Raw genomic sequence first — 26,266 nt, 5'->3', positions numbered from 1 at the left:
GGAGAGCAAGGAGAGCCTTTCTCCGAGGCGGGACTGCAGGGCATGGGTTGCACCAGAGGGATCTGCCGGAGTCGGGTCAGAGAGGTTTATAAAGAGAGAATTTCTCCAACCTCCAGATGTTTTGGACTACTTCTCCCATCAGCCCCTGCGACTATGCCCATAATGCCTGTGGTAGCTTGCTGGGGCTGATGGGAGTCATAGTCCAAAACGTCTGGAGGGAACCAAGTTGTGGAAGACAAGATGGCCAAACTTGGCTCGCCAGCTGTTTTGGGACTACAACTCCCATCATCCCTAGCTAACAGGACCAGTGGTCAGGGATGATGGGAATTGTAGTCCCAAAAACAGCTGGAGAGCCAAGTTTGGCCATCACTGACGTATAAGCTAAACAAGCTATAGCTTAGGGCCCCACTCTCTTGGTGGCCCCCCAAAAAATTAAAAGGAAAAAACCTGGGTAAACATTTCCAAAATATAAGATAAAAAACAAATAAAATAAAATAAAACCTACATACAGCAAAAGTGTTTTGTGTTGTGTAGGCTCCTTTCTGTTATGTGCAAATGGCTTTAGATACCTATTAGATCCATAAATTAAAGGTAAAGGTAAAGGTACCCCTGCCCGTAGGGGCCAGTCTTGACAGACTCTGGGGTTGTGCGCCCATCTCACTTAAGAGGCCAGGGGCCAGCGCTGTCCGGAGACACTTCCGGGTCACGTGGCCAGCGTGACATCGCTGCTCTGGCGAGCCAGAGCCGCACACGGAAACGCCGTTTACCTTCCCGCTGGTAAGCGGTCCCTATTTATCTACTTGCACCCGGAGGTGCTTTCGAACTGCTAGGTTGGCAGGCGCTGGGACCGAGCAGCGGGAGCGCACCCCGCCGCAGGGATTCGAACCGCCGACCTTTCGATCGGCAAGTCCTAGGCGCTGAGGCTTTAACCCACAGCGCCACCTGCGTCCCTTAGATCCATAAATTACCATATAGCATATATTCAACACAAAAAACAGTGGCAATTTGTTGTTGACAATGGACAGCTGGACATATAAAGGGCCCCATTACCTTCAGTAGCTGAGGGCCTCATCAGACCTAAATCTGGCCCCGATTACATGCACATGACTCCAGCTACCAAAGCTGAGGCTGTTGAACAGATTCTTGGGCTGGAGTATTGTTTGGGGGGGTGGGGTTGATATTACTGTTGCATCTTTAGTTTTAGATCTTACGAATGACCTGGAAATTGTTTCCATTTGGTTGTGTCCTTTTTGATGTGTTTGATTGATTGTTTATGGCTTCTGTTACGTTTGTAATTCTGTAAATCTTGTCATGTTGTAAGCCGCCTTGAGCATAGTTTCAACTACAAATAAAATGATGATGATTTATTTATTTTTGTGAGCCGCCTTAGGGGCGGGGCTTCTTTGGCCGAAAGGCAGCACACATACAAATAAAAGGATAGCACATTAAGCGGGGGGGGGGGGGATTTAAACACTTAGGATCGGTTACAGATAGGTAGCCGTGATGGTCTGCCATAGTCAGTGTCCTTCAGCTCTCTATATTGGACAAACAGGCCAAACCTTACGCCAAAGAATAAACGGACATAAATCCGACATCAGGAACCACAAGACAGAGAAACCAGTAGGAGAACACTTCAATCTCCCAGGACATTCTATACAAGATCTCAAAGTAGCTGTTCTATTACAAAGGAATTTCAGAAATAGACTGGAAAGAGAAGCTGCTGAATTGCAACTTATCACCAAACTTAAAACCATGGAGAGACCTGGTCTGAACAAAAACATTGGATTCTTATCTCATTATACATGACAAAGCCATTTTTCACCTTTTTACCCCTTGCTTTTTCCTGTAAGACCTATTGCAGTCGTTTAGAGTCGTCAACAGGCTCATCACAGCTATCTGCCAATCACCCAATCCCACCACCCTTCTGAGTAATACCCCTCCCCACCTTCTCACTATATAGAAGGGTCTGGTGACTTCTGTTTCAGTGTATCTGAAGAAGTGTGCATGCACACGAAAGCTCATACCAAGAACTAACTTAGTTGGTCTTTAAGGTGCTACTGGAAGGAATTGACTTAGGATCGGGACAGCGGGCAGCCGCGCGGCCAGATCCTGTGCACATTCTCTCTTCCCGTCTCCCCATTGCCCTGCACGCCCAAGCCAAGAGCAGCAGAAACAGCGGGTCATCCTCTCCCCTGCGCTCGCTTCTGCGCCTGCGCGCCTCTCCCCCAACAGCAAGCGCGTCACTTCGGGCAAGCTCTCGTTCGGCCCGCGCCTTTGATTGTCAACTCCGGCGGCGGAGCCTCTCGGCCCGGGCTCGCCCCGCCCCCCCCATCCGGGTCCTGGTTGCCGCGGCAGGTTGCCATGGAGCCCGAAACCCGGAAGTGGCGAGGAAAGGCCGCCGGAGTCGGAGAAAGGGCCGCTGCCGCCTGGGGTGAAATGGTGGTTTCGCTGGCCCGGCCGGCGCTTGCTCGCTATGTCTCAGAGCCCCGACGAGGCCGCCGCGGAGCGGGAGCTGGTGAGGGGCGAGGAAGCGGGAAAGCTCTCCCGGCAGGCAGGCAGGCAGGCAGGCCGGCAGGCCTTGGGGGGAAAGGGAGCCTCTCCTCCCTCCCTCTCTCTCTCTCTCTCCCGGCTGAGGGGAGGGGAGGCCTGGTGGGGGTCGAGGAAGGGGGCAGCTGCGGCCCAGCCAAGCCTTATGGCGAGGGAGGGGAGGCAACATCTCCCTCTCCACCCCGCCCCCCCCGCGATGCCCCCACTTTCCGCCCCTCCATTGAACTCAGAGGGGCTTCCTCTGGAGCAGCAGGCGGGTCAAGGGTTAGAATCCTAGAATCATCCTAGAGTTGGAAGAGACCACAAGGGCCATCGAGTCCAACCCCCTGCCAAGCAGGAAACACCATCAGAGCACTCCTGACATATGGTTGTCAAGCCTCTGCTTAAAGACCTCCAAAGAAGGAGACTCCACCACACTCCTTGGCAGCAAATTCCACTGTCAAACAGCTCTTACTGTCAGGAAGTTCTTCCTAATGTTTAGGTGGAATCTTCTTTCTTGTAGTTTGGAACCATTGCTCCGTGTCCGCTTCTCTGGAGCAGCAGAAAACAACCTTTCTCCCTCCTCTATGTGACATCCTTTTATATATTTGAACATGGCTATCATATCACCCCTTAACCTCCTCTTCTCCAGGCTAAACGTGCCCAGCTCCCTTAGCCGTTCCTCATAAGGCATCGTTTCCAGGCCTTTGACCATTTTGGTTGCCCTCCTCTGGACACGTTCCAGTTTGTCAGTGTCCTTCTTGAACTGTGGTGCCCAGAACTGGACACAGTACTCCAGGTGAGGTCTGACCAGAGCAGAATATGGGTTGGCCCATCCCTGCATGGGTTCCCTGCGTGGGTTCCCTCAGCTGCCCCAGTGCCGTCTTTACGTATAAGCTGAACAAGCTATAGCTTAGGGCCCCACTCTCTTGGGGACCCCAAAAAATTTAAAGGAAAAAAAAAACAACTGGATGTACATTTCCAAAACTGTATTTCAGTTCTACAATTACTTTGATAAAATAGATATTTTGTTATGTGCAAATGGCTTTAGATACCTATTAGGTCCATAAATTACCATATAGCATCTATTCAACACAAAAAACAGCGACAATTTGTTGTTGACAATGGACAGCTGGACATAGAAAGGGCCCCATTGCCTTCAGTAGCTGAGGGCCTCATCAAACCTCAATCCGGCCCTGAACTGCCCCCTTTGCTCTGGCAAAAGACAGGACAGGGTGGTGGGTGGACGATTTTTTTTTTGAGGGGGGGGTCACAAAGTGACTTAAAAGCAACCTGTTGCAGCCTCACAGGATGGCTCCTCTGGAATTTATCACACACAAACGCATGGATTTGTAAATCCGCCTGTGCTTTGCAACCCAGAGCTTAAATAACACGCAGCCTTTCACGCCCCCTTTCCAACAAGTGCATTCGGGGAAGGTCCCTAATATGGCAGAGAGAGAGAGAGAGAGAAAGAGAGAGAGAGAGAGAGAGAGAGAGAAGACCTGAAATACAGGGCAAAACTGTATCAGTACAGGACATAGCATTTTACATTGAAATAAACGGGACACTCCTGAACCATACAGGACAGGTGGCAACCGTAGCCTGCTGCTGCTTCCTCCTCCTCCTCATCTCTGTCTCCCACCCACCTGCGCTGGCAAACCTAAGAAATAAATGAATCCAGCCTTCAAAACTGATATGCACCGTTCATAAAGGCTAAGGCCACATTCACACTGGACATGTAAAGTCCGCGATGCTGCTTTAAACAGTTGTGGCTTTCTCACTGAGAATTCTGGGAGCTGTAGTTTGTTAGGGATGCAAAGAGTGAGTAGGAGCCCCCCTGCTCCCCTCCTACAACTACAGTTCCCAGAGTGGTTTAACAGTCTCTCTCCTTCACAGAGAACTCTGGATATTGTAACTGTAGAAAGGAAAACGGGCATATCCCAAAACCTCTGCACCCTTAACAGACTACAGCCCCCAGGATTTTGTGGGAGAAGCTTCACAAGAACTTACAAGTAAACATTGACCTGCATGAAACTGGAGCTTTTTAGCTGAGAAAAAATATGGAGTGGGGGGGCCAATGTGTTTATGGAGGACATGGGCAAAGACAAATCTTTCTGCTTCCCTTGTAATAACCCATCGCGGTCACCCAGGACAATAGGTGATGCAATATTGATTTGTGGGACTTCCTACTACAAGGTGTGGTGGTGGCTTAAAGGTTTATGCAAATTTGGACGAGCTTCTCTACAACTAGATGGAACTTTTGTGTTCAGAATTGCTTCCAACGGCAACCAGTCACAAGCTGGACTTGAAAGCCGTGCCCGTATTCTGTTGTTTGTCCTCAGTATCTGGTACATAAAGCAGGTTTTTTTCCGCTGCTATGGTCTATAGCTATTGACAGACCTATCTTCTATGACAAATACCTTCTTGTGCGTGCCAGTGATCCCAGGATCACACAAAGGCAACAATCCTCTGCCCCTTCTAGTCTTGAATTTAGTCTTTTCCACAGTTCTCATTGAGTTTATTTCTATTGATTGCCCTTATATCCCACGTTTTTCTCCAAGGAGCTCAAGGTGGTGTGCATGGTTCGGCCCCTCCTCATTTAATCCCCACGATGACCCTGTGAGTTAAGTTAGACTGAGAGGTAGTGACTGGTCCAGAGGTCACCCAGGTGTGAGCTTCATGACCAAGTGGGGATTTGAAGCCTGGTCTCCAAGGGCCTAGCCTGACACTCTAACCAGGCATAGGCAAACTCGGCCCTCCAGATGTTGGGACTACAACTCCCATCATCCCTGACCACTGGTCCTGTTAGCTAGGGATGATGGGAGTTGTAGTCCCCAAACATCTGGAGGGCCGAGTTTACCTATGGCTGCTCTAACCACTACTCTACACAGCTGTGAATATGGTCCTTGCATTTCTATCATGTGATAAGAGGACTAGCTTTAAATTGCCGTGCCTTTTACCAGAGCCCTGTGCAAGAATTAGAATGAGCTTATTTTAGGAATATCCCATAACTTTGTCATACCGTCTCAGATGTTATCTTTATAACATTGTGTGCAAGCCTTACCCTCAAATGTCCTATGAGCAGATTAGAGGGAAAGCTCAGTCCTATGCATGTTCACTCAGAAGTAATTCCCAATGTGTTCAGTGGGGCTTCGTTCCAGGTAAGCATGCATAGGAGTGCAGTCTTAGGTGGTTTATTTATCATTTATGTCCAGATTTGGAATTAAAGTGAAGCCTCACAATTTATTTACTGCATTTTTTCTTCTCCTTTTCAGACAAATGTGGCTCACATCAAAAAGAACAAAATCAGTCTTTATTGTTATTGTAATGTTTATTAGAAGTAAAATGTCCCCATAGGCATAATTTATAACTCCATGGATTAAAATTTCCTGACCACTATAAAATAGAGGCATCGCCTAAAGTTTCAGTTGATTAATCTGCTGCTTAAACCAGTCAAACACACCCTTAGTTCTTCTGTCTAAGCTATCTGTGACGTGCAGATTGCTGTGTTTTCTGTTCTTAGCATTAGCACAATTGAAATCTTCTTCTGAAAGTTGTTCCATCACTGTCTCTTGAGATTTATATCTCTTTCATTTAATTCCTCCCAGGTAATGGGAGAGACCAGCTCTTAGAAATTTCTGCCTATGCTCCACTCTCCTGGAGGTGGTTATCCATCTGCCTTCAAGCTCTGCGGTCCTTGCCTCTTTCGCAGTCTGATCACTCACTAACATTGCAGGGCAAATTGGATAGGAGGGAGATATAGCCTGAGATCAGATGCCTGAAGGATAGCAAAAAAAATAATCTGCCAGTATGCCTTGAAGAATGGGACTTCAGGAAATTAAAAACTCTGTGATGTGCTGTGTGGCCCGTGTCTGCCTGCAGTGAGCCACCAGGAAGCCAGTTTATCTCTTCATGCCGCTATCCAGGCTGTAAATACCAGCCTAGACTCCCCCCCACCCCGCCGCCGCCGCAATTCTGCCTTTCACACAAAGCGAAATCTAGATCTAACCTAAGGACCAGACTGGTGGGGCTTGTAAGTATTGGTGAAAGCATCAGCAGAAATGAACTGCAAAGTACTTCCTTAGAGAGTGACCTATTTGCAAAAAACAGGTGGGGGACAACACTATTTTTAAAGGAAATTAAAAAAAAAATATTGGGAAATGAGACTAAATCCTACCCCACCCCCCTTACTAATACATTGTGTCATGTATTTCCACAGCTCTCCTGGTAATTCATGCAAGCAGATTTAAGTTGAAATCTGGTGCCTCTGAATGATGCCAGGACATTACGAAGAAGTTCAGGGATAGGGAACCCAGGGCCGATCAGAAATTGCTGGACTACAGCTCCCATAATCCCTGAGCATGGAGATGCTGGCTGGGCCTGGTGGGGGTTGGAGTCCAACAGTATCTAGAAAGCCGCAGGTGCGCATGCAAAAAAAGTCCTATACGTATGCATTTTTATCCTGCAGGCAGAGGACAGTCTTTCTGCAATGACGTTTGAATCTGACACAGAAACGGTGAGTTTTACAAGAATGTTCTCTTTCTGTACACTTTACATACCCTTTCAGTGACTGCGCTACAATGGTAAACCAGGCTCAAGCGCTCTGTGGATGAGCCCAGAGCAAGCCAGATTGTCAGGCTGGCACTTGCCTTCCTCCCCGTGACCTAAAGCAAAACTTTTGACAGAGTTTTGTTTCATTTTTAAGGAATCCCAGCTTAGCCTCATGGCCATATAAAGGGATCCTGGTTTTAAACCAACTATGGTTAGTTTCATAACAGTATTCATAATATTCCATTTGGACTGATTTGTGTACAGCATGGTGATATTAATGCAGGTCATCTTGAGTTTTTAAAACACCTTGGGAGGAATTTTCTCCTGTTATATAGTGTGGTAGTTTTCCCCCCCAGCAGCAAACTTAATATCAGGCATGTAGGTGTGAATTTGCTTCATCTATTGTGACTGTTTGTTTCCAGGCAACAATTCTGGACTCATCTGGGTATTTCTCTGGACCACTCCACTAATCCCAAATCTGCAGCATTCATTGTTCTAGTAGTAGTTGCTAATATATAAGAAGCTGTTAGTAGTGAGCCTTTTTTACAAAAATAAGTGGGCTTTACTTTGTCCCTGGGGTGTGTGTGTGTGTGTGTGTGTGTGTAATGCTACTGTAATATGGAAGTTTAATTGAGAAACCTGGACAAGGAACAAAATTAGATTTTTTACTTTTACAGCACTGTAAGATATTGTCTTGTTTATTACACAGGGAGGGAGCATGTGGTGCTTCAGCTGTTATTGGACAACAACAGCTCCTGAGTCCAGCATCATCTGAAGGGCCGCAAGTTCCCTATTCCTATTTTATTGACTTATTTTGATAAAAATTTCAGCTTTCAGGTTAGCGATTTGTTGATAAAGTTTTGGAACTTTAGTAAACCTGGCTGGCTAATTAGAACCCCACTTTCTACATATGTATAATGGAAGTGACACTGTTGTTCCCTGCTCAGAAAATAAATATACTGTTTGTAGCCATCATGTTATTCCAAACCAATGAAATTGGTGAATTTCAGTGCCAAATAAATATTTTTTTCAGAAACTGAAGAAGAAAACATCTCGCAAGCCTCCAAAATCACCAAGTAAGCATGACTAGACCTTTCCCTGAAACCACCTAATGACAATGTGACATCTGATTGTCGCTCTCTAGCATGAAATATGCTTTAGTGCAATGGGGAGGAGAGTCTGAGAGTGCTGGGATAGGGAATTGAATGGTCTCTCCAAAAAAGCTTTAAGATAGGAAGATAAGCTTTAAGATAAATATTACTGGCTGCTTTCTTACCTGGCTAAGAAATTCAGACTTTTATTATCTTGTGGTTTACATATTTCTCATTATATGTACATTACTCTGAACAATAGCCTCCTATATCCAAGTAGCAATTCTAAGGCAATTAGTTTATACATCCTTTGCAGCTTTACGCAGATGAAATGTTAGAAGTTTGTTGTTGCTGCAGTTTTAATCCATAGCACTGACAGGGGTTTTTTTCTTGCCTCAGAGTCTCCATACACCTCTAGCACATGTTTCCATTCTAAAAAGGCTGGATTTCTGAGAACCTTGAAGGGCACAGACAGTAAGCACTTTGAAATCCCCTTGGTTAAAGCATCAAGGCAGCTGTGGCACGGATCGTTCAAGCAAGGTATCCACATTCAAAATCAGTTCCTTCTACAAGCTTCTTACTGCATAATCTTTGAGATGTGGGAACAAGGGCAATATATCTCTTTCCCATGCCGTGAAGGTAAAAAAGAGTATCCGAGGTGGGAGGAGCTCCTGCCAGCCCTGTCCCACTTTCTGGGAGGAGCTGCCAATGGGCTCCTCCCAAGTGACCTAGGGGTTCTTCTGTTACCTTTGAATATCAGTTGCTTCACCATAGGATGACACATCACCTCTGCCAGCTCTGTTCTTGCCGCATGTAGATTACACGTTGCTTTGTCCGGTTACTGTGACTTGCCACTCTTTTTTAAAAAATAAAATAAAATATATTTATTCCAGTTTTAAAGGTTACAAAAAGAAAACACTAAATTAAACAAGAAAAAACAAAACAATACATCACCATAGATACATACAGACCCAAAAAAAAAAAAACAGAAAAATGCCAACAATTAAGAAAAAGGAGAAAAAAAACACAAGTCAAACCTTCCCATAACTTATTTTTCATCTGCTTGTTTCCTTGACCTCCTCACACCTCCCTTTTTTGTATTCTAGTTCAATTAGATATTTCAGCAAATCCTTTCCATCTTGCCACTCTTTCAGCACTGCTAACATGGCAGCCACTTCACAACCTTCACACCTCCTGGGCTGTGCTGCTTTTGTCTTTCTACAGCAATTCAGATATGTGTGCAGCCAACTCTGCTGCGTTCTCCCCTTGCCCTTTCACTAGGTGCTTGGATGAACCAGACGAAGTCGGACCCTGACGTGGGTCCTATGCTGACCGCTCTCCCTGGCAGCACACCAGAGTATCTGAAGGAAGCTTTGGGCATGAAGAAGCCAAAACACGCTCGCTCTGCCAGCAGTGGTGAGTCACAAAAAGGGAATAGCAGCTTTAGGACGATCCGTAATAGCGAACAGGTTGCATTTCAGAGTAGCTTAACCTTGAGAAAACCTTTGTGTGCTTTCAAAGACTTCTGAAGCAAGGAAAATCTGTTTTGGTCCTGCGGTGCCCATCAATAAACTTGTGACATAGATAAATTCTTAGAATCAAAGGATTGTAGAGTTGGAAGGGCCCCCGAGGGTCATCTAGTCCAACTCCCTGCAAGGCAGGAATCTCAACTAAAACATTCTTAGTAAACTTTCAATGACAATAAGTCCAGGTGCAATAGCAAATATCAGTGGTATACGATTTTAATTAAAGGTAAATGCTCCAGTGAGTTTGCAACAGGTGCATCTTTTTAAACTTGCACAAATTGTAAAAATCAACTGTCTCTGTTGTTTTCTGGGGTTTTTATAATGGACAGGAAGTCACTGCAGTCTTGGAATATTTCTACCATTCCTTTCGGCTCCCATTTATTTATTTGGGGATGTTCTTTTCCAGGCTACATCCCTGGAACTCCAGACTACAAAGAAAAAGAAGATATGTATGATGAGATAATTGAATTAAAGAAGGTATGAATGACAAACTCTACATATTTATTTTTTTCGACTGCACCTTTCAACCCAAAGGTGTCCAGGGTGGTACGCAATATTTTATAAAATGCATGCACTAGTACAGTGATCAGAAAATCGACAATATACATGAAGTAGGTTGTTTTGTTTTTAAGCAAAGTCAAAAGGAAATCCAGCAGCACCTTAGGTCTTACTTCAGCCATTTTCATAGGCCTGACAAAACAAGTATGTCTTGACTTGATGCCTCTGTCTCTGCACCATGCAAAATGCAGTTTCTGAAGACTCTCAGTTGTAATGGGGGGCGAGGAGTTTGGTCTTAATGGATGCAAAGAAATCTTCAAATCTCTAGGGAGTATCTGCTCAGGAACTGAACAGCTGCTGGCAGGATTTCCAGGAGGGGATAGTAATTGGGCTCCAATTATTATTATTATTATTATTATTATTATTATTATTATTATTATTATTATTTATACCCCGCCCATCTGGCTGGGTTTCCCACCCAGGGTCCCTGTTTTGGCTGCACTACCTTCCCTTCCTGTTTGCCTTCTACTTTCGTATTCCTTGACCTAATATTCTGAATTCCACTGCCTTGTCATTTAGCACATCATCTCCAGTTTCCCATTCCCTGGTGGCATGGAAGGCCTTCTGGCACAGTGGAGGAAGCGAGATGGAGCTGTGGGAATGGGGGAAGGATGCTGCGCAGGGCAGGGAGCCTGGGTGAAGAATTGTGGGGGGGTTTATTGCTTCATCTACTCTCTCTGTTAGTTTGTTGTGTTCTGATTTTTGAGATCTGGGGGCTGGCAGTTCTGTTTTGCATTTGTAAAAAAACAACAACAAGCAAATGCAAAAGGAAGAATGTCACCAATGTTTATTTACCATGGAGCTACAAGGAGAAATTTGTTGGAATGGATGTTCTGGCTCCACTGTCAGAGGCAGTGTGGCTGTGAATGCCAGTGGCTGGAAACTGCAGGAGCGGAGATTGCTGTGAGAACAGGATGCTGGACTAGATTAAGGTTACCAGGCGTCCCCGTTTCCTGGGGACAGTCCCCGGATTTACAAATCAGTCCCCTGACAAAATCCACTGAATTCAAATGAAGTTGAAAAGTGTCCCTGGATTCATTGAAAAAAATCTGGTAACCTTACACTAGATGGGCCATGGGCCTGATCCGGCTGTGCTCCTCTTAAGTCAGCACAAGTAGTGCACATAAACCCTCTTTGTTACAGACAATACAAGCCCAGAAAAGTGAAGCAGATCGGATGAAAACCAAGCTTCGGCGACTCGAAGAGGAAAATAACCGAAAGGACAAACAGATTGAACAGCTGCTGGATCCCTCCAGGGTGAGTTGTGCGTTCCTGGGTAAAAAAAAAATGCAGTTAAGGGAGAATGTTTGAATCTATTCACTTCGCTCTTGGTTTTCTAAACAGGACAAGGGAAATACTTCCTAACTGGGGCAAGAAAGGCACAGTATTGTCTGTCTGTAGTATTTGTTTGTTTGTTTTTGTACAGTTGTAGGATAGAGAGAAACGCCTGCTTTACTGTTGTAAATCACCTTGATGTAATGGGTGCTCACTGTTTTAGATACATTATATAATGAAATAATAATAATAATAATAATAATAATAATAATAATAAAAACAACTTTACACCCCAAAAAGATATAATGGGTGCTCTGTAAAAAATAATAATACAAAATTAAAGATTCCAGTTGCACAACTCTGGGTACATTTTTGTCCTTTAAAAATTTATTTCACTTCCTACCTTCCTTTCACCATCGGACTCAAGGCAGCAGACACCTAGTGTCTCATCCAGGCAGTGACCAGACCTGCTTTGCTTCACAAAGAGAGCTGCATTATGTGCCCTCAGACCATACCTTGGTCTATTTATAGCCAGAAAGTCTGGAGGATGGCAGCTTGAGGAACATAGTGAAAGTTTGTCAGTGAGAGCTAGAAGCATGGTGGCTGAATTTTGACCCAGGAAGGTGCCTGGTTCAAATTTTTCCTCTGCCGTGATCTCACTAGATGATCTTAGGCAAGCCAATTTCTATTTTTAGCCTCAGCCACCCCACTCCCCTCAAATCTGCAAGTTGGGGATAAATTTTTTTTGGTGAGGATCACAATAAAAGGACATGAACTGCTATGAAAAAGGTCCATCTTCACTTTTTATCTTGTGCAAAGCACTTGGGTTCATGAAACACCTTGTGAATAGTGAATAATGTTAATGTTCTTGTTTTTACAGTGGTCTGAATTTGGCTGGATGCGGACAGAGCAGAAAAATGATACCAGCTCGGTATTGTGCCTTCTCTTTTCCCTATCTTCCTTTCTAGCTTAAGAATCGTTGGTGGACCAGAACATACTGGGTTTGTAGAGTGACCAAGTGGCTAAACTGTGTATTACAGTACACAAAGTGAAAGTGCTCGTGAAATGCCAGAAGGTTTTCTTTTGTTTTTAATGTGGATGTGCTTGCATCTGGATTCGGAACTCGGTTTATTAAATTGCCCTGAATTGCAAAGCACACTACAAAAATGAACACAGAACCTTCCTCTAGGCTTGCAGCCAAAGAATAAAGACAAGAAACGTTAAAGAGGAAAATCAAGTAAGTAGGCAGGAGAGGCCAGAATATGCCAGGATGAATGGATGTTCTAAGGCGGAAGAGAGGTGGGTGTCAGGTGAAAGGCTAATTTGAGTCCTGGGGAGATGCAGAGAGAAACAGGCAGGGAATAGAGAAGGCAATGGGGGACAAAACTAGAAGAGTAGCAGAGCAAAGGGTCCAAGGAAAAGCATCTAGGGAAAGAAGGTGGGGCAGGAACATTAAGGTGCTCAGCAGTAAATGCAAGGGGGGGGGGAGCCAGCGAGGAGAATGGCACAAAATAATAGGATTGAAACAGAAAATACCAAACTAGCAGCAGCATGTTATGGTAGAGTGAAGTGGCCTAAGGGTTGGCGTAGGAAGACCAGCAAGAGAAGAATTGCAATAATCAAAGGAGAAAATAATAAGAGGGTGGATTAAAGTGTTGGCAATGTCTGTAAAAAGGAAAGAGAAAATGCCAGATGTATTAAGTGGTTGAAAAGACAAGACCTGGCAAGAGCCTGGACATCAGCAGAAAAAGGAAGAGACTGGCTTTTAAAAAAAATAAAAAAGGGAGGAGGAAAACAGAGAACCAGATTCAATGTGAGGTTAAAAAGGGCTGATAAGCAAGAAGAAAACAGCTCCATTTTAGTACAGCTAAGCTTGAGGGAAATGGGCACCCGTCCAATGAGAGGTGGTGAAGAAAGCAGCAGAGATTGAGGCAAGAGAGGAATGGAAAGGTTGAGTGAAGAACAGCAGAGCTAAAGGTCAACAGCATAAAGGTTGTATCGAAGGTCAGGAAAATAGATAATGAGACCAAGACACAGCACCTAGAGAAGAGGATGCTGGGGAACTTTGATAGAAAGAGGGAAATGTGGTTTCTGTTTTCCTTTCCTTTATTTTGTTGTATTCCCAGTTGATCCCTTTGTCTCAGGAGGTTCATATTGACCTGCCTTTTGCTGAGACTGCCCTGCCTCTCATGGGTTTGTAGCCAGCGCAGACAAATGGTGACTTGGGTACGCACAATGTCTTAGGCAACGTGTGCTTCAGGAGCGGCCCTGTGTGCTTTCTCTTTGATAGATGCTCAATGGATTGAAGCAGAAGATCCTCAAACTGGAGCAGCAGTGCAAGGAGAAAGACAACACTATTAAGTATGCCAAATTCCATCTGTTTGTTCATTTAATAGTTTTCACCTTGCTTTTCCATCCTTGCAGAAGTTCAAGGTTGCTAGCAATAAATCAGTTACAAAAGCATGTTGGAAACATAGGTGACAATACCAGCAAGCAAAATTGAGCTAAACCAGGAGCGAAGCCCATGAAAGGACCGAGCAGATCAGGGGCACCATCTCCTAGGGGCTGAGCTCCTTTGCCCCGCCCCATAATTTGGGGGGGAAGCCATCCCCTCCCCCCCAGTAGCAGCTGGAGGAGGCAGAGAGGAGGAGCCACCAGCCATTGAAGCCGTGCTGGCGCCATGTTTGGCTCCTCCTGGTTTTGTGGCACCACGTGCGTATGACACCAGCCCCCTCCCCACAATCTGAAACAGATAGTTACCATACAGGCCCAAAGCATCCTGAAAAAACAGCATCTCGTCCTGGGGGGGGGACCAATTAGGCATTCCAGGGCAAAGGGTTTCACAGCACACGCCACCAATGGGAAGGCCTTGCTTGCACACCTGCTATGGCAAAACCACTTGTGGGTTGTAGAACAGGGCCTCTGTTGAAGTTCTAAGCATTCATAGGGGAGGAGGCAGTCCTTACGATGCTAAGGTTCCCAAGCATGGCGCTTGCGTTGAAGATTGTATTGTGCTGGGCAGAGGGAGATGGCAAAACCATTATGTGTCGGAGGCAGATGCTATGGCCACAGCAATCCTGTTCTGGAGCAAGTGGACTTTCTCTGATGCTGCTGAAATATAGATTGCCCCACGAATGATTGCTCCATTTCTGGCAGCCATGAATTATATGAAAATGCAGTTGCTGGAGAAGAATGGGAACATCCTCTATTTCTAAATTTGTCTGGCGGAAGAAGATTGGAAAAAAATTAAGGACTATCTAAAGAAATATTCAAAAATTAATGAATGCTAGATTGTCGCTGGATGAGAAAATTAGCGGTTAATAGCGGTAATGGTTAAGTTAAAAGAAAATGAGTGTTATTAAAATTAAGTTGAAAGTAAGGGAAGGATTTGTTGACAAATTAATTAGACATGAGAATACAGAAAGGGGAGGTACGAGGAAGTCGGGAAAGTAAGTTATAAGAAATTAAGAGTTGAAATTATATGTGTTGTTTGTTTTTATTGTTATGTTTTGTTTGTTAATGTCTTGTTTGTCGTGATAAAAATTTGTGGAAATTTCAATAAAAATTTAATATATATAAAAAAAAATGAATGGGAACATCCTCTTACAAGTGTGATGTGCTTTGGTTCCTCAGGGCAGCCTGAGTGGCCTGGTGGCCTCGCACATTGTCTACGAGAATCTAGTGCAAGTCAGTAGACTAGACCAGGGAGATGACAGGCCAGTTGGTGGAAATTTTCCAAAAGCCCTCTTAAAGCAACCAGAAACATTGGTTATGATCAGTACTATTGGTGATAATTTTGTTTTACAGTAAGGGGCGAAAAAGGAATTCCTGCTGCCTTCACCGTTAACAAATGTTCATGGTTAATTTATGTCTCTTCTTCTGTTCTGCCAGTTTCTACATCTTTTATTTTTCTAATGTGTGTTTTCTATCCCTAAAAAGCAAACTCCAGACAGATGTGAAAAGCACTAATGTGGAAGAAATGAAAATTGCCCTGCAGACCTATTACGAGGAGGTACATTTTTCTTTTGCTCGTGCTAAAGGGGGAGAACATAATTAGAAAATTTCAATAAAAACCTGGAACCAACATAGGTTTGGATTCTGTGTCCCAAATGGGCCCTCCATGTTTCCCTCCCAATGAATGATGGGTAAATGTGTCCATTGTTCGTGCTGCTGGATCTCATGCATTTCTTACAACAGAATTTCACCATGGAGAAAATGCTTCTCCGTTACATAGGCAACCCAAATAGTTTCTTAGGGCTGTGATATATAGGGGTGCCAGAAAAGCATTGTGCAACCTGAGAGGTATGCACACCCAGATACGGCAATGCAAACTTAGATGGCCACAGACGATGCCAGAGCTGTGCTCTGGGAACCCTCTGCAAAATTGCAAGGCTTCCTAGTTGATTTCACGGTGCAACTTCTTAGTTACCAGAGTGTCACCATCCTATCTTCCTGCTCTCCTTCGCTCCTTTTCGCCCACCTGATGCAACTTGGTAGCAAATGCTTATGAAGCCGCTTCCTTCGCACCTTGGTCCTTGCTCTGTCTCCCTGCTAACGCAAGCCATCCTTTTACAGATCCAGCGACTCCAAACCCTACTGGCAAAATCGAAGACGGCGCAACGAAAGTACGTTTATTTCTTCGGGGCTGTATGCATGTGTATAAGTTTTTGCTCGCTAATTTTTATACTTCACTAATAGCAGTGAAGTGAGAAGATGTTAAGAGCTTTTAAAAAAAAATCTCATCACTTAGACGTTGTTTTGGGTTTCTTTCCCCAACGATGGATCTTTCATGTCCTACCTATGTTTCATTATTTCCAACTAAAGAGAAAATGAAGTTTGTTGAAGGTATTTCCTACTAAGGTATGTCACCAGGAAAAGCAGGGGTGGGGAACCATATTTCTGACGAATAGTTTATCTCTGAGGTAATCTGCCAAGGGCTGTATGCTAATAAGGGGTGGAGCAGAAGCCGGAAGTGGGTGGGGCCAGAGTCAATAGTGGGTGGGGCTGCCCCTTCTCTTTCTTTTTGACATTCCCTTTGCTGTCTCTTACTCTTTCTTCCCACTTAATGGGCTGCTGGGGAGAGGAACAGGTTACTCTTGTCAGAGGTGTGAACTTGCAGAGGGCTTTTGAAATTAATTCAAGAGTCTCGTGAAATTAGGCAGAGAACTGCAGTTTCTGACCTTTGCGTTGCAGTTTTAGATTCACATCCTCATATTATGAAAACTACTCTTAAGTCAAGACAATGGTCTTTTAAAGGCTAAAACCTAGTTGGTTGGCTGGCATTCCAGCTCATGAGACAATTAAATTTAAGGTACTTAAGGGACGCAGGTGGTGCTGTGGGTTAAAGCCTCAGCGCCTAGGGCTTGCCGATCGAAAGGTCGGCAGTTCGAATCCCTGCGGCGGGGTGCGCTCCCGCTGCTCGGTCCCAGCGCCTGCCAACCTAGCAGTTCGAAAGTACCTCCGGGTGCAAGTAGATAAATAGGGACCGCTTACCAGCGGGAAGGTAAACGGCGTTTCTGTGTGCGGCTCTGGCTCTGGCTCTGGCTCTGGCCAGAGCAGCGATGTCACGCTGGCCATGTGACCCGGAAGTGTCTCCGGACAGCGCTGGCCCCTGGCCTCTTAAGTGAGATGGGCGCACAACCCCAGAGTCTGTCAAGACTAGCCCGTACGGGCAGGGGTACCTTTACCTTTACCTTTTAAGGCTGCAGCCTTGATACCTGCTTAGGTAGAAATGGGTACACTGAAATAAGTAGGATTTACTTTTAATATTGAGGCTCAAGTCACACTGAAGTCAGTACCCTCCCTGATCCTATAAGCCCTATTGATTTTACTGCACCTTATTTTCCAAGCTCCAGTGAAAGCACTTCAGGCTGTAGCTAAACCATTTTGAAATTATCTACTTCCTTTCCACTGGATTATTATCAAGTTAAATTTTAAGAACATGTTCCTATGGAACAGGAAAATATATTTCATAGCAGCATCAAGTTGTAAACCATTTGAAAACAATCAAAAGCAGTGAAGCAGAATTCTGAGATAGCCTTTAATTTCAGCAAATAATCCCTCGTCCTGACCCCAAAGAAGGCTGCCTTTAGAAATTGATAGGATTCTGTGTAGTCATCTCATCATTTAAGCGTTCTCAGGTGAATGTGTCATGGAAATTACATACCTTCCAACAAAAAATAATCCAACAGTCAGGGCTCTCTATGTATTCTGCAGGCTTAATTATAAGTATTGGTGTGGAAACTTGAGGTTCTCATTTTTCATTGGTTAAAAAGAAATACATGTTTCCAGTCCACATGCTTACGAAAAGAGAAAGATTGGAAACAAATTTTAATCTACCCATGTCTTGGAAACAATTGAAGCTCTAGGACCAGCATGGGGAACCTGTGGCTCTCAGCTCCCATCAGCCCCAGGCAGCATGGCCAATAGCAAGGGATGATGGGAATTGTAGTCCAACAACATCTGGAGAGCCTTGGATTTGCTACCCCTGCTCTAGGACATGGGCAGCACCTCCAGCGTTTGGGGCAGAGTCTCAAGTCCTGTACAATTATTCCTCCCTCTACCCTTAGGGTAGTTAAATATTGTTAAAAACATGCCATGCTTGCAACAAGCCTATAAGCAAGTAGGTACCACTTTAATCTGCGCCAATAAGTTTGGGACTATCCCAGGTTAGTTGATCTGGGGGGTCGGGGTGCACATCCTGCACCCAGATCCAAAGCACATTGCAAAAGAGGGTAGATTAAGTGAAGGCTTCTGTATAAATGTGGTGGAAATAGCATTTATCCTTTTTTCCACTGAATGAAGGTTCTCAAATCCATGTTATGTGATTCTTCCTCAAATGCCACATTTCTACCACTCCTTTGGTTTAGTCTAGCGGGTTGCAGTTCTCCCCACCTAAATCCACTTACCAGCTTTGCATAATCTCCCCACTACACATACATGCAGCACCTCTCTGCGCTTCCCTCACATCTCACCTTGAGCACTTGCAAATACACATACTGACACATGCATACAAACTCCGAGTCCTGCCTCAATCCCAGCTTCCCTGAAGGGGGCAAATCAATGGCTTAAGGTTCTGGGCTGTCACTTCAATCAAACCGAAGTATCTAGCGGTGATTTTTAGTCTGCATTCAGCATGCAGAACTTTAGGTTAACCCAGAAGGGACCCCAACCTAGTGATAAGACTACAAGTTTGCATGCAAAATGTCTCCTGGATCCAGTCCCTAGCTTCTCCACCTACAAGGGCTCAGACAGCAGGTGCTGGAGAAGGAAACCCTTCCAAGCTGCTGCCCGTCCGAGTAGACACTACTAGGTTCAATCCTCATACGGGGCAGCTGCATATTCCTGCATTGAAGGGGGTTGGACAAGATGATCCTCAGGGTCCCTTCCAATGCCATATAATTCTCTGATTCTATGATTGCCCACAGTGCATAGTTAAGCAGTCGAATTTGTTGCCATGTAGTGATAGCTGTCAGCCTGAATAGCTTTGAAAGAGGATTAGACAAATAGCTACAAGTCATAAGGCTGTGTCGTCTTCAGTACTGGAGGCAATGAAGCTCCAGTTCTGAATTCCAGTTGCTGAAGGATATGAGCAGAAAAACGCTATCCTGCTCATCTGGTTCACCTGTGGGAACACGATTCAGGACTAGACCGGCTTTCCGTCTGACCCAGGTGTTGTGTTGTGTTCTTACTGGATGGACCAGGGGTCAGCAATCTTTTTCAACCATGGGCTGGTCCACCGTCCCTCAGACCATGTGGGAGGCTGGACTATATTGGGGGGGGGGTGAATGAATTCCTATGCCCCAGAAATAACCCAGAGATGCATTTTAAATAAAAGGACACATTCTACTCATGCTGATTCCCAGACTGTCCACGGGCCAGATTTAGAAGGTGATTGAACCGCATCTGGCTTACGGTCTTAGGTTGCCTACCCCCGGGATAGACAGATAATCTGGCCCTTGATATTGTGAATTATTATTATTATTATTATTATTATTATTATTATTATTTTATTTGTACCCCTGCCCATCTGGCTGGATTTCTCCAGCCACTCTGGGTGGCTTCCAACAAAGATTTAAAATACATTAAAATGTCACACATTAAAAACTTCCCTGAAGAGGGCTGCCTTCAGATGTCTTCTAAATGTCAGGTAGTTGCTTATCTCTTTGACATCTGGTGGGAGGGCGTTCCACAGGGTGGGCGCCACCACCGAGAAGGCCCTCTGCCTGGTTCCCTGTAGCTTTGCTTCTTGCAATGAGGGAGGACAATAATGCAGAACTAACCAACCCAGTCTTGAGAAGAGCACTTAAAACCCACATGCAGAAGCAGAGAAAGAAAGAGAAATGGAGATAGTTTTGAAAGTAGAATAAGCACTTATTTTTCTGTTCCTTTTTCAAACCCTGAGCCCTTGGTAAATAGGAGTGCTTCTGTAACTTGAGTGTTTGGGGAGTCCGATTGGAGGTGAATGCTAGCAGGACTTCCTGTTCCTAGAAAAAAAAGACCGTTAACTCTAAAAGTTGCCCAGATACTATAGACATCAGGTGAAAGATCCAGAGGAGGAAGAAAATGTTGGAAGTTCTGAAGGAAGAGGCAAGAGAGAGAGAGAGAGGTCTGTGCAATCAGAGGAAGACTGGAGGATTGTGGAGCTCAAGGTAGTGTGGGGAAGACGTCGAGTAAGATTAACATTATTCTGTGTCTTGAATGCTGCTAATTTGACTGAAATCACAGTAAGACCATTGAAAAAATTCAAGGGTGGGGATTCCAGACTGAATCTCTGAAAGGGAGAGGCTTTTAGGACCAGCGTCCTTATCTCAGGTGTAAATAATAGATTCATCAGCTGCACCCGCCTATGCTCCCACACTTTGTTGGAACAAGGGGGGATTAAGAACTGTGTTATAATAATATGACATTTATAGCCACTTTTTCTCCTAGGAGCTGCACATAGCTCTCCCCCTCCCCATGTTATCCTCATAACAACCCTGTGAAGTATGTTGGGCAGAGAGATATTGTGATCACCCAGTTTGCTTCATAGCTGAACCCTGGGCTCCTAGGCCCTAGTCCAGCACTCTAACCACTGCACTATACTGCCCCTTGTTACCAGCAATGTGTGCTGCGCTTTGCACAGTACAAGAGGACAGGCTCCTGCCCCAATGAATTTAACCCCTACAATTTGACTTGGGAGGGAAATGGAGTCTGGAGTAAAGAGGGGAGGACATTCAGCTATTTCAACAGAGTCTTGGAGCATAAGCTTTCGTGGACTTCCATCCGGCATCCCGTGAAGTGAATGGAAGCTTTTCATGGCATAATAGATGCTTTGGTCTTTAAGGTTCTGCAAGACTTCCTGCGGAAGGAGGCTAACATGATTATTCCCCCCAACATGTTGAAATCTCTTATTGCTACAGTTACAAATATTTATTCCTAGTGTGAGGACCAGAGTTGTTGTTTATTTCCAAAGGAATTGGGGTGGAAAGGTGGCATTTTGAGGGACAGTTTGAAGGAAGAAGGAGGTACAGTATTCTGGGAGGCTGTTCCAAGCATGAGGAGCAGGAAGGGAGAAATGGCCTTGAGAGAGCAGGAGAGCTCTGGGTGCTGCAAAAATTAAAATCACAAGCAGAGGTATAGTCAGCTATGAGGTGGCGTCCGCAAAAGGATTTTGATTTTAAGTTGTCTGAAAGAGATGCAGGATTCATCTGAGCTCAGCAGCACATTTGTTGATACAGCTGTTGCTTGGGCTCAGTTTTAAGTTGAAGCCATTACACTTTTTCATTTCTTTGGCTTGTGTTGTGTATCACTTTTGAGGTGAGCAGTTCCTGATGATTTCATCAAGGGCAACCTCCAGAGAAAGGACTTTCCCTTCTCAGCCTTCAGTATCCTGGCTTTCCCCCCTCCCCCCCCATTAGAATCTGATACACCTATTTAAAATGAAATTTACAGTGTGCTTGTGAGCTGGAAGCCCCAATCTGGAAACTGTATAATTTTATCATTAAACGATATTCTGCACATACAAAGTGTTATAAAGTCTATTCTCAATATGAGACACGGCAGCAGGAGACAAGCAACTCTTATCTGCAAGCAGAAAGCTACTTAACTGAGAGGCCACTTTTCCTTGCAAGGGACAAAAGTTTCGGATGAACCATCTCCCAACCTCAGCTGTTGTGATGCATCCCGTTGGTTCCCCATTATTAAATAAGCTGAGCAGCCTTCACCAACCTGGTGCCCTCCAGATGTTGTTGGATTACAAGCTGCAGCAGCCCCAGCTGCCACAGCCATCTAGTCCAAAACATCTGGAGGGCACCAGGTTGGTCAAAAGCAAGAATTTATTCTTCCCTTTGATCTGGATACTTCTGCATTCCATAAAGCAGGTATAGGGGCACCAGGCCATTAAAGGGCTGACTTTGTGATGTATGATTTAAGGTGCACGATAGAAGCATGTCCCTGAATGCTGCCTTGTCCTGCATTCTACTGATTTTCCTGAATCTAAACAGCTTCCTGATAGCATGAGCTCCTGCCTGAGTCACTGGTTGTTGTTGCTGTTAATGTCCTATCAGTGACAACTCCGCAACAATAAAATAAATGCATAAGTAGACTGTCTTTTCCTTTAAGGAACACAAGGCATAGCACTTGGAGCTAATCCTTTGTGGGGGGGGGGAGGGATGCAAATTTAATAAATCAATAAATAAAATGAGTAAAAATATTGTAATGACCTGATAGAGCATAACTGGCCCAATGCCACCCTGAAAATTGGATGGCTTGGTGTGGATTTGATTCTGTACACTGTATACTGAATCCAGTATTCGGTATGCTTCACTGCACTGGTGCTCAAGTCTCCTTGGTGTGAAAATAATCAGGGGGGCATGTTTGCCATTGGTCGCTGTGCTGCTGCACTGTTACTTGTGCATACATCCCATCCAAGAGTCAAGTCAGCTTGTTGATCCCAAGTCTAGTTAGATGCCGCCACCCCCCTGCATTTTCAGTCTTGGCTACAGCTGTTCCCTTCCCCCCATTTCCACACGCAGGTCCCCTCCCGAGAGCAAACAGCAGAAGGTGCTCAACGCTGCCATCTTGCAGTTATCTAGGAGCATCAAAGAGCTGCAGGATGAGAACCGGAAGCTGAAAGCAGACCTAGAGCACGCGATGAGCAGCTCCCCTGCCTCCGGCAGAGCAAAGAGTAAGTTTCTCGAGAATGCCAACTGTTTTGATTCTGTTGTGTAAAAGAGGGGTGGGTTGCAGTGCTGTGGTCCTCATGCGGTGGCCCCCGCCCAGGTCCCTGCAAGTGGAAGCGTCTGGGCATGCGAAATCTCCCAACCCCCAGGGAGAATCTGTCATGAGCTGCTGTGGTTAAAACTGGGAGCCACTCAGCTCTTTGGCATGACTGCCTTGTGTGATGAGCCACCAGGACTGTAGTCTGGAGGGTTAGGTCAAGTGTTGTCTGTCCAGACTGGCTATTATGACTTCTTCTTCTTCTTCTTCTTCTTATTATTATTATTATTATCATCATCATCATCATCATCATCACTATCCCACCTTTTCCCTTACGGGACTCAAGGCAGCTTACAAGAACCACTAACAACATAGAGAAAAGAAATCATTCAAAAACAATTAAACATTGATAGAATTAATACTACATAAATATATTAAAAGAGCTGTTGAAAACATACAGATCATTACAGTAATAACAGCGCAGCACCATCCCTTTCATTAAAAGCAGTCAGTTGCCAAAAAGCCTCTTGGAACAAGAAAGATCTTCACCTGCTGGCGGAAGGACAGCAGGGAGGGAGCCAGTCTAGCTTCTCTAGGGAAGGAGTTCGAGAATCTGGGAGCAGCTAGCAAGAAGGCCAAATCCTGCATCCCCACCAAACATGCCTGTGAGGGTGGTGGGAAGGTCTCAGAGCCTGGGCAGGTTCGTACAAGGGAATACGGTCTTTCAAGTAGACTTTTAGGGAGAAAGAGCAAAAAAAAAGGCTCTGTTTGGACTCAAACTTTGTCTGGTGCTTCCAGTTTTCCTGGCTCTGGTGCGTTTTCCTTATTTGACTCCTGGTTTTGCCCTTAAGGGACGCAGGTGGTGCTGTGGTCTAAACCACTGAGCCTTGGGCTTGCTGATCAAAGGTTGGCGGTTCGAATCCCCACGGCAGAGTGAGCTCCCGTTGCTCTGTCCCAGCTCCTGCCAACCTAGCAGTTTGAAAGCATACCAGTGCAAGTAGATAAACAGGTACTGCTCCAGCGGGAAGGTATATGACGTTTCTGTTCACTGCTCTGGTGTCAGTGTTCCATTGCGCCAGAAGCGGCTTAGTCCTGCCGGCCACATGGCCCAGAAAAACTGTCTGCAGAGCAGACAAACGCCAGCTCCCTCAGCCTGTAAAGTGAGATGAGTGCCACAACCCCAGAGTCGTTTGCGACTGGACTTAACTTTCAGGGGTCCCTTTACCCTTTACCTTTACCTATGTCCTTAAGAGCTTGGCTGCTGGGACAGGGCAAAGGACCATCTAGTCCAGCGGCCAACCAGATGCCTATTGGAAATGGCCAAGCAGGCCCTGGGGGCAGCAGCCACACTCTCCCCATCTGCCAATCACAGTAACAGCCATTCAGTGGCATCCTGCCTGTGCCAGTGGAGGTAAAACCTTGCCATCGTGGCTAGTAGCCATTGATAGCCTTATCCCCAAGGAATTTGCCTAATCCTCTTTTAAAGCCATCCAAGTTGGCAGCCATCACTACCTCTTGAGGGAGTAAATTCCTTGGTTAAACTATGCACTGTGTGAAGAAGCACTTTCCTTTCGCCTGTCCTGAATCTTCCAGCATTCCGTTTTATGGGATGGCCCTGGGTTACAGCATTACGAGGGAGAAAAACTTCTCAGGGCCCACTCTTTCTATGCCAGGCAGTATCTCATAGACCTCTGTCATCATCATCATTTTTAATTTGTATACCGCCTTTCTTTCTTACAATACTCAAGGTGGTTTACAAGCTAAAGAAACAAAAAATGTACATCTTATAACAATCTAATGCAGTACAAAAATGTGATAATATAACGTAACTTTAAAATAGGCAACCTCCATCAAAAAAGTAACATTCAACAATCATTAGAATAGTATAAAATAATAATATCAACATATAAAAGTTAAACACAAGTCCACTCAATAGTTACAATAATTTCTAAACTATAATCAATAAAACAACGGCAAGCCACAGTACATAAAACAATACAATACACATTGAGAAGCAGAGGGTAGAGCAAGGCAGGTGGAAAGAGGCCTTGCCTGATGGAGTCTCCCCCTTCACAGTTCTTCCTCCAAGAACAGCTCCCTTATGAGGACTCCTAGGGCCGGAGGGTGGGGCAAGGCAGGTGGAAGGAGGCCTTGCCTAGTGGAGTCTCTCCCCTCACCATCCCCACACACTTTACACTGAAGAAGTCATATCCTTCAGCATTGACTTTTGGCTCGCTGTTCTTGCCTCTGTCCTGACGGCTGCTTACAGCTCTGAGCAAATCGGAGCATAATTGACCAGACTGTTCTTACGTAGGGTGGGTGGGAGTCCAAACAGGAACATGGGAAAACAAGCTTTTGTGGAGCCAGAAATGATCAGGGCAACTAGGGAGCAGACAAAAGCAGTTTCATGGGCTGCCACTTCTAGCACTAGCCATAGGAAGTGAGCAGAAGACCCACACATTCCTTTGGCCCCTACTCAACCCTCAGTGCAGGCTGATGCCTTGCTTTTCTTCTCCCATCTCAAAAACCTGCTTAACTATTTCCTGCCAAAGCAAGTGCACTACCAGAGACGGCTGCCTTAATAGCTGCCAATACACTATCTGGTATTTTGTCCATTTTTGCACATGGGGCATGTCGCTCCCTTGCCCCACCTGAGCTTCAGCCAACAAGAGGCAGCTTGATTGGATGTCAAAACATCTCAAGATTAATCTGCTGCTCCGGCTTTTATAAATAGCGTCTCTCGGATGCCCTGCAGCTTGGTGGGCCTCTCCTTTTGGGGATTTGTGTCTCTCGCAATCTGACTTCCACTTTGAAAACCTTGTTAACTTTCCTCCAGATTACACTGAGTGGAGCAGACAGAGGCTGGTTCGGCGGATTTCAAGGCTGGAGAAAGTGAGTGATGGGAGCCCGATCGCTATCTTAGCGCTGCTGGGAAAGAAACGGTTGCAGTTGCTGAATCCCTTGGTCCATTTGCTTCAGTCTATTGCAAAGGGACTAGACCCAAGGAACTTGCTTATATAGGTGTTTGTGTGTGTGAGAGAGATGCTGATTGGCGTATTTTTAGGATGTGAGCATTACCATTACCGAGCAGTTGTTTGGGGGTCACTGGGCATCTTCGTTGAATAGACTACGTAGGACAAGGCTGAGAAACTTAAGGGATGCATCCCCTTTTGTACAACCTCCTGGGGAGCCGCATGCCAGCAGTGAACCTGGCCAGGTGCAGAGGTAGCCACAGCAAGAGATGCATCTCTTACCTACACTTCAGCCACGCAAAAAGCGCGAGAGAAGCATTTTCCATCCAGGCAACCAAGAGGCATCATCGCACATCCCCAGGCAGGCAAACAAGGGCACCCAAGGAGGGCATAGTATAGGGCTGGTGTAGGAGGTGGCCTGAGAAGATGGGGCAAGATTTGGGGAGAGTCTCTAGGGCTGGGTGGATTAGTTCCAAAATCACAAAAGTTCTTTGTAGAAAGTGCTTATGGTGGTGATGTTTTGAGAGGAGAGTCTAGATTATAAGCAGCTTCAGTTGTCAACCCTCTC

At 45.3% G+C, this 26,266-nt stretch overlaps 1 protein-coding gene across 2 annotated transcripts in view; it reads left to right on the top strand.

The window, feature by feature from the left end:
• The first annotated feature begins 2,348 nt into the window (after positions 1 to 2,348).
• The window catches only part of IQCE (IQ motif containing E), a 36,912-nt gene continuing 12,994 nt past the window's right edge, over positions 2,349 to 26,266 (top strand). For both annotated transcript variants that reach the window (XM_079953804.1, XM_079953805.1), the window contains exons 1-13: positions 2,349 to 2,515; positions 6,995 to 7,042; positions 8,111 to 8,153; positions 8,568 to 8,708; positions 9,450 to 9,584; positions 10,101 to 10,171; positions 11,396 to 11,509; positions 12,408 to 12,458; positions 13,818 to 13,888; positions 15,467 to 15,539; positions 16,103 to 16,152; positions 22,543 to 22,694; positions 25,563 to 25,618. In XM_079953804.1, the coding sequence (XP_079809930.1) occupies positions 2,474 to 2,515; positions 6,995 to 7,042; positions 8,111 to 8,153; positions 8,568 to 8,708; positions 9,450 to 9,584; positions 10,101 to 10,171; positions 11,396 to 11,509; positions 12,408 to 12,458; positions 13,818 to 13,888; positions 15,467 to 15,539; positions 16,103 to 16,152; positions 22,543 to 22,694; positions 25,563 to 25,618 (1,047 nt within the window). In that variant the 5' untranslated portion in view covers positions 2,349 to 2,473. The remainder of the gene's footprint in view (positions 2,516 to 6,994; positions 7,043 to 8,110; positions 8,154 to 8,567; positions 8,709 to 9,449; positions 9,585 to 10,100; positions 10,172 to 11,395; positions 11,510 to 12,407; positions 12,459 to 13,817; positions 13,889 to 15,466; positions 15,540 to 16,102; positions 16,153 to 22,542; positions 22,695 to 25,562; positions 25,619 to 26,266) is intronic.

This window comes from Podarcis cretensis, assembly GCF_951804945.1.
Source record: "Podarcis cretensis genome assembly, chromosome: 14".
In the NCBI taxonomy this organism is placed as follows: domain Eukaryota; kingdom Metazoa; phylum Chordata; class Lepidosauria; order Squamata; family Lacertidae; genus Podarcis; species Podarcis cretensis.
Note: the sequence above shows the minus strand (reverse complement) of the source record. Positions and strands in the feature narration are given on the sequence as shown.